At 43.0% G+C, this 19,031-nt stretch overlaps 1 protein-coding gene across 1 annotated transcript in view; it reads left to right on the top strand.

Moving 5' to 3' along the window:
- LOC122932824 (platelet-activating factor acetylhydrolase 2, cytoplasmic-like) overlaps nucleotides 1-5,091 on the top strand; it is a 173,051-nt gene extending 167,960 nt beyond the window's left edge. The window contains exon 9 of the mRNA XM_044287457.1: nucleotides 4,980-5,091. Coding sequence (XP_044143392.1) covers nucleotides 4,980-5,043 — 64 coding nt within the window. The 3' untranslated portion in view covers nucleotides 5,044-5,091. The remainder of the gene's footprint in view (nucleotides 1-4,979) is intronic.
- The last annotated feature ends 13,940 nt before the right edge of the window (nucleotides 5,092-19,031 follow it).

The raw sequence follows: 19,031 nt of genomic DNA, 5'->3' as shown, positions 1-19,031 counted from the left end.
TGGATCCGTCAAACGGATAGTTTTTTTCCCAGACAGTTTTGACGATCTGCTACAAAGGGTGTCTCATTGCATTGAAAAACAGGACACCACTTTCCATCGAAGTGTTTCACCTGCAGAACGCTTAATGCTTACCATAAGGTATTTATATATATATATATATATATATATATACATATATATATTGATATTAACTGTTATTTTTGTGTAATTTTTTTAAAGTAGCTTTTCCGGGTTCAAAGCTGAACATATTTCCATACCCCATGGTACAAAAATATTCTTTATTTGATACTGTACTCTACTTGATTGCGCAGGCCAAGGGCTTTGGAGGATCTGCATTAGTATTGTTCATTGTGACTTCACCAGCTCCTATGGTCAGGATTTACTCCTATCTTGACCATTAGAGACGTTGACAGCACTGTGAGCAATGCTAGCCAGAACCATACGCCTATCATTCTCCATGGAGAGCCCGTTCCATCACTGGATTAAAAAAAAAATGTCCTTTAGGCCTCATGCACACGACAGTATTTTTTCACGGTCCGCAAAAACGGGGTCCGTAGGTCCGTGACCGTTTTTTCGTCCGTGGGTCTTCCTTGATTTTTGGAGGATCCACGGACATGAAAAAAAAAGCCAAACGGATCCGTCCTGAATTACAATGCAAGTCAATGGGGACGGATCCGTTAGACATTGACACAATATGGTGCAATTGCAAACGGATCCGTCCCCATTGACTTTCAATGTAAAGTCAGGAGTCTCAGACGGATCCGCTCATATAAGGCCCTATGCACACGGCCGTGTTTCACAGCCGTGTGCGGGCCGTGGAACCGCGGCCTGGATCCCTCCTGAGAGCAGGAGCGCACGGCGTCACTGGTTGCTATGACGCCGTGCGCTCCCTGCTGCCGGCACAGTACAGTAATACACTGGTATAGATCATACCAGTGTATTACTGTATTGCGGCGGCAGCAGGGAGCGCACGGCGTCATAGCAACCAATGACGCCGTGCGCTCCTGCTCTCAGGAGGGATCCAGGCCGCGGTTCCACGGCCCGCACACGGCTGTGAAACACGCCGTGTGCATGGGGCCTAATGCAGACGATGGCTCCGTTCAGTACGGATCCGTCTGCATTATATTGTTAAAATATTTCTAAGTGTGAAAATAGCCTCAGACGGATCTGTCCAGACTTTCAACTTGCGAGCTTAGTATGGGCACCTGCACCTAGTTTCCCAGTGTACATGCGTCAGTCACTCCCTGGCAATGCAGAACATGTTCAACACCCCAAATTTAAGACAAATTATTATTTTCTTTAATTAAGTAGAAGAACATTTTTATTAAATTCAAAATGTAACTTAAAAAAGTTTATCCGCTTTTATGCAGGAAAAAGGGGAACAGGTGCATCAAATATATGGTGCTCATTCTGAAAACCATATTTATCAATATATATATATATATATATATTAAATGCATTGATAAATCTGCTTATCTTCTATTACAAAGCTGCCTGCAGCCACCACTAGGGGGAGCTCAGTGAATTGAAATTAATACAACTACAATTAGAGCTGTAATAATCTCTTTGCATTGAGCTCCCCTTGTGGCAGCTGGTTAAAAATGCAGTTTTCAAGGAGGGAAGAGAAGAACAAGTTCTGTGCTGGCTCCCCCTTCCCTCTGTGCCCTATAACAGTTGCATGCTCTGCCTCTACTACAGGTATGCCACTGCTCTATAATTATACGCTGTTGAATGTTCAACCCCTTCAGCCCCAGAGGATTTTCCATTTTTGCGTTTCTGTCTTTTACTCCCTGCTTTCCTGGATCCTTTTTTATTTTTCCGTTTACATAGACATAAGAGGGCTTGTTTTTTTGTGGGACAAGTTGTACTTTCTAATGGCATCATTTAATATTACATACAATGTAGAGGGAATCTGGAAGAAAATTGGGGTGGAATTGGAAAAAAAATGCAATTCTGAAACAGTTTTATGGATTTTGTTTTTATAGCATTCCCTGTGCGGTAAAACTGACCTGTTCCCTTCATTTACTGGGTCACTGCAATTACAACAGTACCACATTTACATAGTTTTTCTTCTGTTTTAATACATTTTTATTTTTTCTTTCATCACCATATTTTGAAACCCATAACTTTTTTTTATAGCTACATCTACGGAGAGGGCTTATCTTTTGTGGGGAAATCTATCGTTTTTTTTTTAAATACCCTTTTTGAGTGTGTGTGGCTTTCTGATTACTTTTTTTTCAGTTTTTTGGGGAGGTATAGCAATGAAATAATGGTGAATCTGAAATTTTGATTTATTTTCCTTTATAGTGTTCTCCATACGGGATAAATATATTTATATTTTAATAGTTCAGGCACTTTAGGATGCGGCGATGCCTATGATGTTTTTTTTTTATTGTTGATATATATTTCACCTTTACCCTTTCACTATTGGAGTTTTTTTTTCTGTTTTTTTGTGTTTTCATTTTTTTCTCCTATCTTCCTTGAGCCATAACTTTTTTAATTTCCGTTCACATAGCTGTATAAGGGCTTATTTTTTGTGGGACAAGTTGTACTTTCTAATGCCACCATTAATTGTGGCATAAAATGTAGTGGGAAGTGGTAAAAAAAACGCAATTCCTCCACCGTTTTAAGGGTTTTATTCCCATGGTGTTTCGTTTGCGGCAAAACTGAGACATAAAAACTCACTGAAAAAAGTGGCCTAAACGGGTGAAAATGCTCCAAACCCAGACACTGTAGCGTGTCTATAACCGGGGGAGCAATTCCCCCGCATGCGGTCCGCAGATAACGGCAATCCCCAGCAAAAAATGCATACAATGGAGGATGCCGGTGTTGACCACATGCACCACAAGAACATCTTACACAAAATGATACATTGTGCAGATTAAAAAATATATACATACACAAATCACTGAAAAAAATGCATCAAAATAATATGCAACTGACAATACTAGCTAATTCTTCAAGCCGATGTTAAAAGCTGAGAACTTTGCCAATATGTTCCAGTCAGGAACATATCGGAGCCCCTTGTGCACCACGTCACGGTGTCTCAGCATGCATGGGGTCCTACCACTCAACTGCCCGTGGTGTGTGAACAGGGTCTAAACAGTGCTAGAACCAACTCACAGCCAGACTCTCACATGCCTCCATAGTGGTATCACCAATGCACTGTGAGGTAGGATAAAGCTGTGAGCCGCACCCACAACAGACCATATGGCACAGAAGCTACCAGGTGCAAAAGAATGTTACCAACAAAATAAAGTGGCACATTCCATATAAAGACAAAAACTCACTGAAAAAAAGGGGCCTAAATGGGTGGAAATGCTCCAAACCCAGACACTGTAGCGTGTCTATAACCGGGGGAGCAAATGTGTAGTATGGGTGTTTTCTTTCCAAAATGGGGTCACATGTGGGGTATTTATACTGCACTTGCATTTTAGGGGCCCTAAAGCGTGAGAAGTAGTTTGGAATCCAAATGCGTAAAAATGCCCTGTGTAATCCTAAAAGTACTCATTGGAATTTGGGCCCCTTTGCGCACCTAGGCTGCAAAAAAGTGTCAAACATGTGGTATCGCCGTACTCAGAAGTAGGGCAATGTATTTTTACATATACCCATTCTGGGTGAGATAAATATCTCTGTAAAAGACACATTTTCCAATTTTTTTATATAAAGTTGTCATTTTACAGAGATATTTCTCTCACCCAGCATGGGTATATGTAAAAATACACCCAAAACACATTGCCCTACTTCTCTTGAGTACGGCGATACCACATGTGTGACACTTTTTTGCAGCCTAGGTGCACAAAGGGGCCCAAATTCCAATGAGTATCTTTAGGATTTCACAGGGCATTTTTTACGCATTTGGATTCCAAACTACTTCTCACGCTTTAGGGCCCCTAAAATGCCAGGGCAGTATAAATACCCCACAAGTGACCCCATTTTGGAAAGAAGACACCCCAAGGTATTCCGTGAGGGTCATGGCGAGTTCCTAGAATATATATTATTTTTTTTTGGCACAAGTTAGCGGAAAATGATGTATTTATTTTTTTCCTTTTTTTTCTTACAAAGTCTCATATTCCACTAACTTGTGACAAAAAATCAAATTTTACACGAACTCGCCATGCCCCTCACGGAATACCTTGGGGTGTCTTCTTTCCAAAATGGGGTCACATGTGGGGTATTTATACTGCCTTGGCATTTTAGGGGCCCTAAAGCGTGAGAAGTCTGGAATCCAAAAATGTATAAAAATGCCCTCCTAAAAGGTACTCATTGGCATTTGGGCCCCTTTGTGCTTCTTAGGCTGCAAAAAAGTGTCACACATGTGGTATCGCCGTACTCAGGAGGAGTAGGGCAATGTGTTTTGGGGTGTATTTTTATATATAGCCATAGTGTGTGTGAGAAATATCTCTGTAAATGACAACTTTTTAATTTTTTTTATACAAAGTTGTCAATTTACAGAGATATTTCTCTCGCGAGATGATGCGCCAATGCGTCTAGGAGGAATAACCCGGACGCCCGCAGGGCGCATCCCTGCGTTAGGCGGTCGGGAGGAGGTTAAAGGGGTTGTCCCACAAAAAGTATTCTACAGTTTTCAAACCAGCACTTGGACCTGAATACTTTTATAATTGCATGTAATTAAACATTTAGCATAGCCTTTGAATTATTCAATAAAATGCATCTGTATAGCGCCACCTGCTGTTTGTTCTTTTTCTTATTTCTTTGTTCTACTCACTAAGAAGGCCGAACATGCTGAATTTCATCCTTCAACTGCCCCCTGAGCTGTGATAGGGAGAACATGGACACACCCCCTTAGCTACAGATGAATATAGACTCCCATTGCGCTGCCAGCTTGATATAAATCTAGCAGAGCAATGATTAGGGAGGTCTCTGGATCCATGAGAGGTACAGGGCAGGTTCTAGCTTTGTAAGAAAGAGATTGTCATGTACTATATGATGTCTGATTTTCATTTTTTACATTTTAGTGATGGGATAACCTCTTTCAGGACCAGGCCGTTTTGGGGAATTTTGGAGATTGTTTTCTCGTGACAAATTGTACTTCATGATAGTGGTAAATTTGAGTCAATGTATGTTATTTTTATTTATAAAAAAATGACAAATTTACCCCAAAATTGGGAAAATTCTTAACTTTCCAAATTTCAATTTTTCTGCTTTTAAAACAGATAGTGATACCTCATAAAATAGTTATTACTTTACATTCCCCATATGTCTACTTTATGTTTGGCTCATTTAGTAAATGCCATTATATTTTTTGGGGACGTTACAAGGCTTAGAATTTTAGAAGCAAATCTTAAAATCTTTCAGAACATTTCTAAAACCCACTTTTTTAAGAACCAGTTCAGTTATGAAAGCACTGTTAGGCTTACATAATAAAAAAAACACCCATAAATGGCCCTATTTTAGAAACTACATCCCTCAAGGTATTCAAAACTGATTTTACAAACTGTGTTAACCCTTTAGGTGTTCCACAAGAATTAAAGGAAAATGTAGATGAAGTTTTAGAATTTCACTTTATTGCCAGATTTTCCATTTAAATCCATTTTTTCCTGTAACACAGCAAGGGTTAACAGCCAAACAAAACTCAATATTTATTACCCATATTCTGTAGTTTACAGAAACACTCCATATGTGAGAGTAAACTGATGTATGGGCACATGGTAGGACGCAGAAGAGAAGGAGCAATATATGGTTTTTGGAGGGTAGATTTTCACAGGAATATTTGCCATGTCACATTTGAAGACCCCCTGATGCACCCCTACAGTAGAAACTCCCAAAAAGTGATCCAAATTTGGAAACTACGGGATAAGGTGGCAGTTTTATTGGTACTATTTTGGGGTACATATGATTTTTAATTGCTCTATATTACACTTTTTGTCAGGTAAGGTAACAAAAAATGGATGTTCTTGCACTGTTTTTATATTTTGTTTTTTTACAATGTTCACCTGACAGGTTAAATCATGTGCTATTTTAATAGAGCAGATTGATACAGACGCAAAAATACAAAATATGACTACTTTGTTTTTATTTGTTTCTGTTTTATATAATAAAGCATTTTTGAGAGAAAGAATCATGTTTTCATGTCTCCATTTTTTGAAAGCCATATTTTTTGTAATTTTTCTGCTGATCGTCTTCTAAAGGGGCTTGTTTTTTGCAGGAATACTTGACCTTTTTATCGATACCATTTTTGGGTACATGATTTTTTGATCATTGGGGTAAGGTGACCAAAAAAATCTTTGTTTTGGTACACTTTTTTTTTTTTTTTTTTTTTTTTTTTGTCCCTGTCTGAGACTTCAACTTTTAGGGGTTTGATCCCCTCTGCAATGCATTTCCATACATCTGTAGTGTAATGCATTGTCTGTCAGCCTTTACACTGACAGCTTGCCTGTGAGACCCAGCCTAAGGGGCTGGATCTCACATGCTTCTGTAGAAGCCAAGCCCCGATGCCTATGGAAGGCATTGGGCTGACTTCTCAGCCATCGGGTCCCCATCACTGCAGCACGGGGACCCGATGGGGACGTGGAGGGAACGAGTACCCTCCGCATGCTGCGGTCAGCTTTGAGAAAAGTCATTCTTGTCTCCATATATTTTATGACTGAGATAAGGATATTCTTTAGACGTATCTGGTACTAATTACCCCTACAGTTGATGTATATTGGTGAAGCAGAAAATCTGTAGTGTCTGTATACACATATAATGAACATTATTTTTTATTTTTTTTGTATAAGATAATCAGTAGGACATATGTATTGTTTTATATTGTTAAATATTATAAAGGACGTCAGTGCATCGATTATCTGATACATTTCTCACTATAAACCCATGTACTTCTAAAATATGATGAGAAGAATTTTAAGTATAGACTTTGTTAATGAGTCTCTGTTCAGTAAAGGCGGTGTTATTTTAACTAACAATCAATTACCCGTTGAAGTGACAGGGACGACAAACGTCTGTAAGAGTACAAGGTCTATTATAATCTTAGGTACCATAAATTTGATAGTTGGGAGATGTCTAAAATGGTACCTTAATGTCTATGGTTTAATTGGTACATGTGTCAAAGTTAATCCCTGTAACATTTAACCCTTACTAGTAATGATGCTAGTAGCTTATGAAATAGTGCCACCTAGGTATAAATAAGTAACATTACATCAACAGCAGAAATGCATTCTAAGTAATACTGTGACATCACAGTCATTATCATATGTACACGCCTAACCGAAAATTATTGGAAAGCTCCAAGTTGGGAAGGTGTGTCTAACTGATAAGTTTTTGATAATAAACCACACACAAGAGGGAGAGAGAGAAAGGAAATAAAGGAGAGACCACAGGAGAAAAATCCCAATGATCAGAACGAACTTTAGGGCTGACTTCCCATAGACCCTGCATATCATTTGCATTCTCAGAGATATCGGAGAAACTCTCTGTTTGGAATATTAACATTCTATATTCAATATCAGGCCTGACAATTTCTAAGTTGTGTCACAATAATACCCGATACCCGGGATTGGTTATAGTTTGAGCAGAGCAAGGTTTTGTTTCTACCCTAATCCCTATTGAGTTTACTGTGTCAACTGAGAGTATATCTCATAATTGTGGTCGAGACGGTTGTATTACATTTTATGTTTGAGAGGTAATAAGGAACGCTGGTATTTGTGTTAGAGCCATCTAGTGGCGAATTTAGGGTACTACATATTACTGCGTGTTATTGTATATTATTGAATTTTATATTGATTAAGCTTTGAAGTTATTGTATAATAAATAATCTATATTTTTGCATAGACGCTTGTACCATGTCTTACTGATTGCACAATATAATTAAATTAACAACAAACTCTTTTTGATGTGTTTTTTTGTATAATTGTCTTTTTATTAAAGAAAATATAACAGTAAAAGAAACATACATATTTCCTTATGAAATCTGCTGACAATCAGGTGATCAGTAAATATGAAAGTTTTGACAATGCAAATAAATCACATATATGCATATCAAGCAATTCCAGTTCCATCAATACCAATTTGTATACAACCTGATCACCGGAGAAATAGTAATATAGCTGGGCAAGAACTGCCCTCGAATATGCAAACATATTATATAACAATGTTATTACTATGAACAAAGGACAGGACAAGACACAAGAGGGTGGACAGAGGGGGGGAGGAAAGGTATACTATTCAGCGATCTCCATGAATGTGTCCCAAGGCTGACATACCTTATGAAATTTGTCTATAGAGTTATTGATAAGCGCTGTTAAATATTCCATTCGTCTAACCTCCATAACACTAGAGAACAGATCAAGCTGAGTCGGTATGTCCAGTCTCTTCCAGTATTTAGCTATAAGGCATCTAGTTGCCGACAATATATGAAGTACTAAGCAGAGTACGGGTTTCTTTAGTACTATTGGCGGCATGTTCAGTAAAAACATATATGGGTCCAGTGTGAATTTTGTATTAATTAGTTACAGTATAAGGTGTTGGGTCTCTCTCCATAATGTGAATATGGCATGACAGTCCCAAAAGATGTGAAATAAAGACCCTTGGCCAGAGCCACACCTCCAACAAGTACCAAAAACAGTAGGATTCAGGTGTCTGAGCATCTGGGGCGTGTGATACCAGAACATCAAAAGCATATAGGAATTCTCTCTATAGGTCACACAAGTGGATGACATTGCTGCTCTACGCCATATAAGCTGCCAATCACTTGGTGGTATTTTCTTCTCCAAGTATCTCTCCCATTTAGACATATACGCATGACGCAGAATCCGTGGGGATTCCGGAGTTGAGAGAAGAACATATATGTCTGATATAAGACCCCTGGTGGAGGTCGAGCGTTTACATAGTCGTTCAAACATTGTCGGAGTAGATACCTTTGTGTCATTAAATAAGGTTCTAAGCAAGTGTTGAATTTTTTTAGGTGTTTTATATGTCCACCTCTAGGATAAATTCCCTTTGAAATTTTTCCTTTGATTATTTATTTTATATAAAGCATTTGCTTTATATCACTGACAACAGCTATCAGTGACTGACGGCTATGTATATATACACTATTACACAGAGAATGCTACCAATCACTAATAACACCTCCCCATATAGAGCTACCAGTGACTGACAGCTATCTATTTATACACACTTACACAGATAATGCTATCAATCACTGATAACACCTCCCCCGTGTACAGCTATCAGTGACTGACAGCTATCTATGTATACACATTTATACAGAGAATGCTATCAATCACTGTTAACTCAGGCTCAGACTGGACCAAAGGGGAACAGCTGAATCCCCTGGTGGGCCCCTGAGCAAGGTGGGCCCCTAGTCTCCCACAAGTGACACATAACATAGTAGACTTACTGCACTACATACATATATTCAATGTACACCAGTCTATGTTCATATAAAAAAGCTTGATAGATTATTAAAGCAACTCCCCAGCATATTATTATAGACATGATCAGAGCTGAGATGGCTTCTAGGTATAGAGGAAAGCTAGCCAGTATCCTCTCTGTCCCAGGACCTACTGCAGGGACCCCCACATTTAATCATCTGGTAGCATGTTGCTGCTGTGTGAGCAGGTAATTTTGAATGCATCCATAGGGTGGGCCCCCAATATAAATTTTACTGGTAGGCCCTAGACACCCCAGTCCGACACTGTGTACACCTATCAGCGACTGACAGCTATCTATGTATACACACAGAGAGAATGCCATCAATCACTGATAATACCTCCCTCATGTACAACTATCAGTGACAGACAGCTATCTTTGTATACATAAAAGATGCGGGTGCGTTGCGGGAAAATGCACAATTTTTCGGCGCAAGTGCAAAGTGTTTTGCACGCGCGTGAGAAAAATCGGCATGCTTGGCACCCAGACCCGAACTTCTTCACAGAAGTTCAGGTTTTGGATCAGTGTTGTGTAGATTTTACTATTTTCCACGGTTATAAGGGAAAATAATAGCATTCTAAATACAAAATGCTAAGTAAATGTGCGAACAAGTGGATGAGCTGAGTTTAATTTGATTTTTTTTAACCCCTCCATCCCTAATTTACTTAGAATTCTGTATTAAGAATGCTATTATTTTCCCTTATAACCATATTATTAGGAAAAATAATAAAGATCGGTCCCCATCCCGATCGTCACCTAGCAACCATGCATGAAAATTGCACCGCATCCACACTTGCTTGCGGATGCTTATGATTTTCACGCAGCCCCATTCACTGTGTTGCGTGAAAAACGCACAATATAGAGCATGCTGAGATTTTCACGCAACGCACAAGTGATGCATGAAAATCACTGCTCATGTGCACAGCCCCATTGAAGTGAATGGGTCCAGATTCAGTGTGTGTTCACCTCACGCATTGCACCCGCGCGGAATTCTCGCCTGTGTGAAAGGTGTCTTAGGCTCCTTTCACACTAGCGGCAGCCTTCTCCGGTGGGTGAAACATGTCGAAGTTTTATTCCGGCCGCCTCTCGGCATATTTGCCATGCTGCTGCCGGAACTGTGTCCCGCCTCCATTATAGTCAATGGGGCCGGAGCGGACCTCCATCGGCACGCGTGCACTAGCAGCAGCATGGATCCGGCAGGCTGTTCACCTGCTGAAACAGCCTGCCAGAGAAGGCTGGTGCTAGTGTGAAAGTAGCCTTACACAGAGAATACTATCAATCACTGATAACACTTCCCCCATGTACAACTATCAGTGACTGACAGCCATCTATGTATACACACTTAGGCCTCATGCACGCGGCTGTTGTTTTGGTCCGCATCCGACCCGCCGTTTTGGCGGCTCTGATGCGGACCCATTCATTTCAATGGGGCCGCAAAAGATGCACACTCTGTGTGCTGTCCGCATCCGTTGCTCTGTTCCGTGGCCCCGCTAAAAAAAATAACATGTCCTATTCTTGTCCGCGCTTTGCGGACAAGAATAGGCATTTATATTAAGGGCTGTCCATGCGTTCTGCAAATTGCGTAACGCGCACGGACGCCATCCGTGTTTTGCAGACCGCCAAACACACCATGGTCCTCTGCATGAGGCCTTACACAGAGAATGCTATCAATCACTGATAACACCTCCCCTGTGAACAATGAAGTCAGAGATAGCAGAGATATAAATGTCTAAATTATAGGGGAGATTTATCAAACTGGTGTAAAGTAGAACTGGCTTAGTTTTCCACGGCAACCAATCAGATTCCGCCTTTCATTTTCCACAGCTACTTTGGAAAATTAAAGGTGGGTTTTGATTGGTTGCTATGGGCAACTAAGTCAGTTGTACTTTACACCAGTTTGATAAATCTCCTCATATATGTTAGGGCTCATGAACACGACCATATGTATTTTGCGGTCAGCAAAAAACGGATCCGCAAAAAATACGGATGACATCCATGTGCATTCCGTATTTTACAGAACGGAATAGCTGGCCCTTCATAGAATGATACTATCCTTGTCCGTAATGCGGAACGGAAATACCGAAACGGAATGCACATGGAGTAACTTCAGTTTTTTTTTGCGGACCCATTGAAGTGAATGGTTCCGCATACGGTCCGCAAAAAAAAAACAGAATGGACACGTAAAGAAAATACGTTTGTGTGCGTGAGCCATTATACTGAACTTTTTCCCCACAAAACTATATATGAATCTGCTCAGCTCCTCTTGCTCTATAAGGCTGAGTTCACACGAGCGTGACAGATTTGGTCCGGATGCGTTCAGGGTGCGTTCAGTTAAACTCGCACCATTTTGCAAGCAAGTTCAGTCAGTTTTGGCTGCAATTGCGTTTAGTTGTTCAGTTTTTTCCGCGCGGATGCAATGCGTTTTGATGCATTTTTCACGCGCGTGATAAAAAACTGAATGTTTACAAACATCATCTCTTAGCAACCATCAGTGAAAAACGCATTGCACCCGCACTTGCTTGCAGATGCAATGCGTTATTAACGCAGCCCCATTCACTTCTATGGAGCCAGGGCTGCGTGAAAAACGCAGAATATAGAACATGCTGCGATTTTAAAGCATTGCAGAAGTGATGCATGAAAAAAAATGCTCATGTGCACAGCCCCATTAAAATGAATGGGTCAGGATTCAGTGCGGGTGCAATGCGTTCACGTCACGCACTGCACCTGCGCGGAAATCTCGCCCGTGTGAACTCAGCCTAACAGGCTGCCTGCAGATTGCACTACATCTTGTGGTGACAGGTTCTCATTAAAGAAAACCTCTCAGGTGATTTCTGCTGCCCTATCTGAGAGCAGGATCTCATAGAGGGAGAGAAGCTAAGCTCTATGATATATAGTTATATGATTTGGAGCAGGATTTGGGGGTAAAAAGCAGAGTAAATCCTGACAGGACTCCTAGGAGAAACAGTGAGAGTCCTGACTACTTCACATTTAGCCCTTATTCACACGTCAGTGTTCTGTCATTTCCATCAGCGATTTTAAGCCAAAACCTGATGCGACTCTAAACACAGAACAGGAGCAGATCTTTCCCTTATACCTTATCTCTGTGGAGGCTCCAATCCTGGTTTTGGCTCACAATCACCGACCATAACACTGACGTGTGAATGAGGCCTTACACAGTGATAGACAGCCTTCTGTGCCTACACACTGATACAGTGTGTATAGCTGTCAATCACTGTGTGAGAGAGGGATAAACAGGACTCTCACTGTCTCTCCTAAGAGTCCTGTCAATAAGCCTATATATCACAGAGCTCAGCTTCTCCCCCTCTAGCTTAAGGCTCATGCACATGACTATATGTATTGTGCGGTCCGCATAACAGGGATCCGCAAAAATAAAAAAAAGACGACATCCATGTGACATCCGTGTTGGATCGTTTTTTCTTTTGAGGATCCATTTTAACAATGCCTGTCCTTGTCCGCAAAACTGGCAAGAATAGGACAAAACGGAACGGGAACCAAAATAAGCTCATGTGCATGAGCCCTGAGGCCTCATGCACACGGACGTTTTTTTTCACGGTTCGCAAAACGGGGTTCCGTTGGTCCGTGATCCGTGACCGTTTTTCCGTCCGTGGGTCTTCCTTGATTTTTGGAGGATCCACGGACATGAAAAAAAAGTCATTTTGGTGTCCGCCTGGCCGTGCGGAGCCAAACGGATCCGTCCTGAATTACAATGCAAGTCAATGGGGACGGATCCGTTTGATGTTGACACAATATGGTGCCATTTCAAACGGATCCGTCCCCATTGACTTTCAATGTAAAGTCTGGAGTTCTGTTATACCATCGGATTGGAGTTTTCTCCAATCCGATGGTATATTTTAACTTGTAGCGTCCCCATCACCATGGGAACGCCTCTATGTTAGAATATACTGTCGGATATGAGCTACATCGTGAAACTCATTTCCGACAGTATATTCTAACACAGAGGCGTTCCCATGGTGATGGAGACGCTTCAGGTTAGAATATACAAAAAAAACTGTGTACATGACTGTCCCCTGCTGCCTGGCAGGTGCTGCCAGGCAGCAGGGGGCAGACCCCCCCCCCTGTTTTTAACTCATTGGTGGCCAGTGGGCCCCCCTCCCCTGTTGTTAACTCGTTGGTGGCCAGTGTGCGCACCCCCCTCCCTCCCTCCCTCTATTGTAATAATAGCATTGGGGCCAGTGTGCGCGCCCCCCCAACCCCCCTCCCTCCCTCTATTGTAATAATAGCATTGGGGCCAGTGTGCGCGCCCCCCCAACCCCCCCCCCCCTCCCTCCCTCCCTCTATTGTAATAATAGCATTGGGGCCAGTGTGCCCCCCCCCCCCCCCCCCCGATCATCGGTGGCAGCGGAGTAGAAGATTCATACTTACCTGGCTGCTGGCTGCTGCGATCTCTGTGTCCGGCCGGGAGCTCCTCCTACTGATAAGTGACAGGTCTGTGCGGCGCATTGCTGTCACTTACCAGTAGGAGGAGCTCCCGGCCGGACGCAGACATCGCAGCAGCCAGCAGCCAGGTAAGTATGAAAATCTTCTACTCCGCTGCCACCGATGATCGGGGGGGGGGGGGGGGGGGTGTGCGCACACTGGCCCCAATGCTATTATTACAATAGAGGGAGGGAGGGAGGGAGGGGGGGGGGGGGTTGGGGGGGTGCGCACACTGGCCCCAATGTATTAAAACAATAGAGGGAGGGAGGGGGGGGGTTGGGGGGGCGCGCGCACACTGGCCCCAATGTATTAAAACAATAGAGGGAGGGAGGGAGGGGGGTGCGCACACTGGCCACCAACGAGTTAACAACAGGGGAGGGGGGGGCCGCACAATGATATTCAAACTGGGGAGGGGGGGGGGGGGTCTGCCCCCTGCTGCCTGGCAGCCCTGATCTCTTACAGGGGGATATGATAGTACAATTAACCCCTTCAGGTGCCGCACCTGATGGGGTTAATTGTACTATCATATCCCCCTGTAAGAGATCGGGTGCTGCCAGGCAGCAGGGGGCAGTCTTGTACACAGTTTGTAGTGTATTCTAACTAGAAGCGTCCCATCACCATGGGAACGCCTCTGTGTTAGAATATACTGTCGGATCTGAGTTTTCACGAAGTGAAAACTCAGCTCTGAAAAAGCTTTTATGCAGACGGATCTTCGGATCCGTCTGTATGAAACTAAAACCTACGGCCACGGATCACGGACACGGATGCCAATCTTGTGTGCATCCGTGTTCTTTCACGGACCCATTGACTTGAATGGGCCCGTGAACCGTTGGCCGTGAAAAAAATAGGACAGGTCATATTTTTTTCACGGCCAGGAAACACGGCTCACGGATGCGGCTGCCAAACGGTGCATTTTCCGATTTTTCCACGGACCCATTGAAAGTCAATGGGTCCGTGAAAAAAAACGGAAAACGGCACAACGGCCACGGATGCACACAACGGTCGTGTGCATGAGGCCTTATCCTGATCTCACATCGTCCAGGAGAAACCACCTATCCTAAGCATCAGCTATCGACATTTGGGGTAATTTATCAAACTGGTGTAAAGTAGAACTGGCTTAGTTGCCGATAGCAACCAATCAGATTCCACCTTTCATTTTCCAAAGGAGCTGTGCAAAATGAAAGAGGAATCTTAACAGTTTTTTTAGCATCTGTATTTTTACTAAAACCAGGAATTCCTAAAAAAAAAAAAAAAAAGGGTATGGCTACGTGATTCCTGATGCTGTTTTGGAATCCAGGGTGAATATAAAGAGGGAAGTCATACCTGTCCTTTAAACTTCTTTTTATGATCTACTCCAGATTTTGGCATAAGGAAACCTAAGGCGACCTGAACACATTTGTAATACGAGCGTTTTTCCTGCGCAGATAAACTGCCGCGTAATACAGTACCAGCAAAGTGTGTGATTATACAAATCTCGTATACTGCAGATTGTTACCAGGTGGAAATGAACCTGCCGTGCGGATATACAAATCTGCAGTATGTCAATTATGTTTACGGTTTTAGGCTTCATGCAGACGACCATGTGCCAGCCTTGCCCATGCTGCGGACCGCATGGGCACTGACCATGTAGCTGCCGTCTGCGGACGCATCCATTTGTAGCGCTTTCGTGGGGTTCCGTGCCTCAGTTCTGCACCACACCTTCCGGATTGAGGACCCATTCACCCAAGTGAATGGGTCCACATCCATGATATGGTGCACAGCTGGCCGGTGCCTGTATACCGTGGACCAACTGTTTGCGGGCCGCAATACGGCACCAGTCAACAACGGACGTGTGCATGAGCCTTTAGCTATAGATTTCTCCCTTCTCTAATGAAGGGAGACCTCTGGGGCAAAACTGCATCAAAAACCACTGTTAGGGTCATTTCCCATGCAGTTTTTGGCGCTGATTTTGGATCGTTTCTGCCTCAAAATCAGCTCCAAAACACCTCAAAACAACCTCCTATTCATTTCAATAAGAAGTAGCACATGCTTCTTTTGTCCACATGGCAGAATCAGGTGTCGGATTTCCCATTCAAATGAATGGGAAGCAGAAAAAAACGCAGGATTTCCGATGTGCACATCTGCTCGGCTTTTCGTGCATAAATGCGGCAAAAACTGCTTGGGAAATGTACTACAGAATTTAACAAAGTAAAAAAAAATCTGCCTGGAAATGCGTCAAAAACGTGAAGAATTGTGAGGTGTAAAAATCTTGCGAGGTGTAAAAGATTTTTTATGCATGTATTTTGAAAATCAGCTGTGTGAACTGACCCTTAGGCCTACTGCACGCGACCGTATGGCTTTTTCAGTATTTTGAGGGCCGGAACGGAACAGCTGGCCCCTGATAGAACAGTACTATCCTTGTTCGTTATGCGGACAATAATAGGACCATAGGCGTGCGCAGCCTATTGCATTAGGGTGTGCACCCTAAAGCACAAAAACACACGCCCCGCGCACGTGTGTATTTGTGTATTTATGTATGTATGTATATATGTGTGTATATATATATATATATACCGTATATATATATATATATATATATATATACACACACTGTATATATATAATTATATACACACACACACACACACATATATACACAGGCTGGGCCTCACCCTAGCATTGCCGTGACTCCACCTCTGCACCTAGGAACAATATATGGGGGGGGGGGGGGCACATAATATACCACAGTCAAAAATGGGGGCGGGGGGCACTAATAATTTCCACCATATAATCATACTACTGAAAAAAACTAAATAAGTATATATAAATAAGATTACAAAATACGAGAGTATTGCGGTATGCAGGGGTACCTTTTTATTGTACTATCCTAATACTTAAAAGACAAGCTTTTAAGTTTTCCTTTCTTCCTCGGTATTGCTTCATACCTGAGAAAGAGAGAAACACTCTCCAAAACTTTTCTTTAGAGTTTAAAGCAGTTTCAGCACTATAATAAAATAATTTACTTACAAAAAAAGCTGTGCCGTCCTCTGCTTGCTTCCGCGGATCTTCCCCTCCTTTCAGTCTCTCCATAGTGCGCAGGTGCCCTGTTATGGGGGATATGTGGATGACACAGTGTTATGGGGGATCTGTGGATGACACATTGTTTTGGGGGATCTGTGAATGACACATTTTTATGGGAGATCTGTGAATGACACATTTTTATGGGGGATCTGTGAATGACACACTGTTATGGGGGACCTATGGATGACACACTGTTATGGGGGACCTGTGGATGACACACTGTTATGGGGGACCTGTGGATGACACACTGTTATGGGGGATCTGTGGATGACACACTGTTATGGGGGACCTGTGGATGACACACTGTTATGGGGGATCTGTGGATGACACACTGTTATGGGGGACCTGTGGATGACACACTGTTATGGGGGACCTGTGGATGACACACTGTTATGGGGGACCTGTGGATGACACACTGTTATGGGGGACCTGTGGATGACACACTGTTATGGGGGATCTGTGGATGACATATGACTGAGGAGGGCTATCAGGGGACTTTATACAGGGGTAATATAACTGAGGGGTATCAGGGTAAATTATACAGGGGGTAATATAACTAAGGGGTATCAGGGTACACTATACAGGGGTAATATAACTGAGGAGGGCTATCAAGGACATTATACAGGGGTAATATAAGTTATATTTCCTCTGTATAATGTCCCCTGATAGCCCTCCTAAGTTATATTACCCCTGTATAATAATGTCCCCTGATACCCCTTAGTTATATTACCCCCTGTATAATAATGTACACTGATACCCCTTAGTTATATTACCCCGCCCTGTATAATTTAACCTGACACCCCTCAGTTATATTATATAACTGAGGGGTATCAGGGTACATTATACAGGGGGTAATATAACTAAGGGGTATCTATCAGGGTACATTATACAGGGGTAATACAAGTGAGCAGGGCTATCAGGGACATAATACAGGGATGAGGGGTAAGATAAGTTATATTACCCCTGTATAATGTCTGATAGTAGCCTAGCCCTCCTCGGTTATATTTCCCCTCATGTACCCTGATACCCCTAGTTATATTATCCCCTGTATGATTTACCCTGATACCCCTCAGATATATTATATAACTGAGGGGTATCAGGATAATACAGGCGACAACAGAGGATTCGTAGCACTGTGGGACGGGGGGGTACATACTACTTTTTTTGTATGCCCAGCCCTCACCTCACCAGCTAGCAGACGGCCAGGCGCGCAGGCAGGGTACTACTATTCAGATGCAGCGTGACGTGACGTCAACGTCAACTCAGCCTGCGCCGCACAGCACGCACACCCTCTCTGCCTCCGCCGGGTCTGGGACTCCGCCCCCTATTTGAATACTAGCTACCGCCCGCCGGCAGCCCACAGCCAGATATTGTAAATGAATTGACAGCGCGGCGGGCGGCGGCAGCCAGCAAAACAGACAGGGAAATAGGCTGGGGGGCAGTGCGCATGGAGGTGACGAACCTATTAGAGTGTGCCCAGGCACACCCGGCACACGCCTATGAATAGGACACGTTATATCTTTGAACGTAACGGAAAGCATACAGAGTACATTCCGTGTTTTTTGCGGACCCATTGAAATGAACGCAAAACACAGAACGTAAACGTAAAATGTGCTGATTTCAGAGCAGAAACGCACAGAAATCCGTGCAGGTGGCCGAACCCTAAAGGTGTCACTTGTCTTTGGTAGCACACCAGATGAAGATTAGGTACTGACCAATACTATACACGAATTTCCAATAGTACATCTGTCCAGAAACGATAGATGCTATGAAGCCATGCCCCAGTAATAGCCGCCCACCCTTCTGCTTATCCTCACACCTACATGAAAATCCGCCCCATATTGTAACAGGATAACACGGGTACAGAACACCCCCCACTGCTATCTGCAGCCAGCGACTACAATGAACAGAGACAGCACCCACGGTAGAGGATCACACCCGCGAGTAATGGTACATCCTAGGATATGTCAGGTGTATAGAGGATGTGCAATGATGTATATTGTGACTAGCAGTCAGCACAGGGCGAGTCCATCAAACACGGGGGGAGGCATTGGTTGGTCTTCTGATGCCCCCTGCAGCTCTAGCCGCCGGTATTTGGAGAAGGCGGGGTGACAGACAGT

The sequence above is a fragment of the Bufo gargarizans genome, chromosome 3, assembly GCF_014858855.1.
Source record: "Bufo gargarizans isolate SCDJY-AF-19 chromosome 3, ASM1485885v1, whole genome shotgun sequence".
Taxonomy (NCBI): domain Eukaryota; kingdom Metazoa; phylum Chordata; class Amphibia; order Anura; family Bufonidae; genus Bufo; species Bufo gargarizans.
Note: the sequence above shows the minus strand (reverse complement) of the source record. Positions and strands in the feature narration are given on the sequence as shown.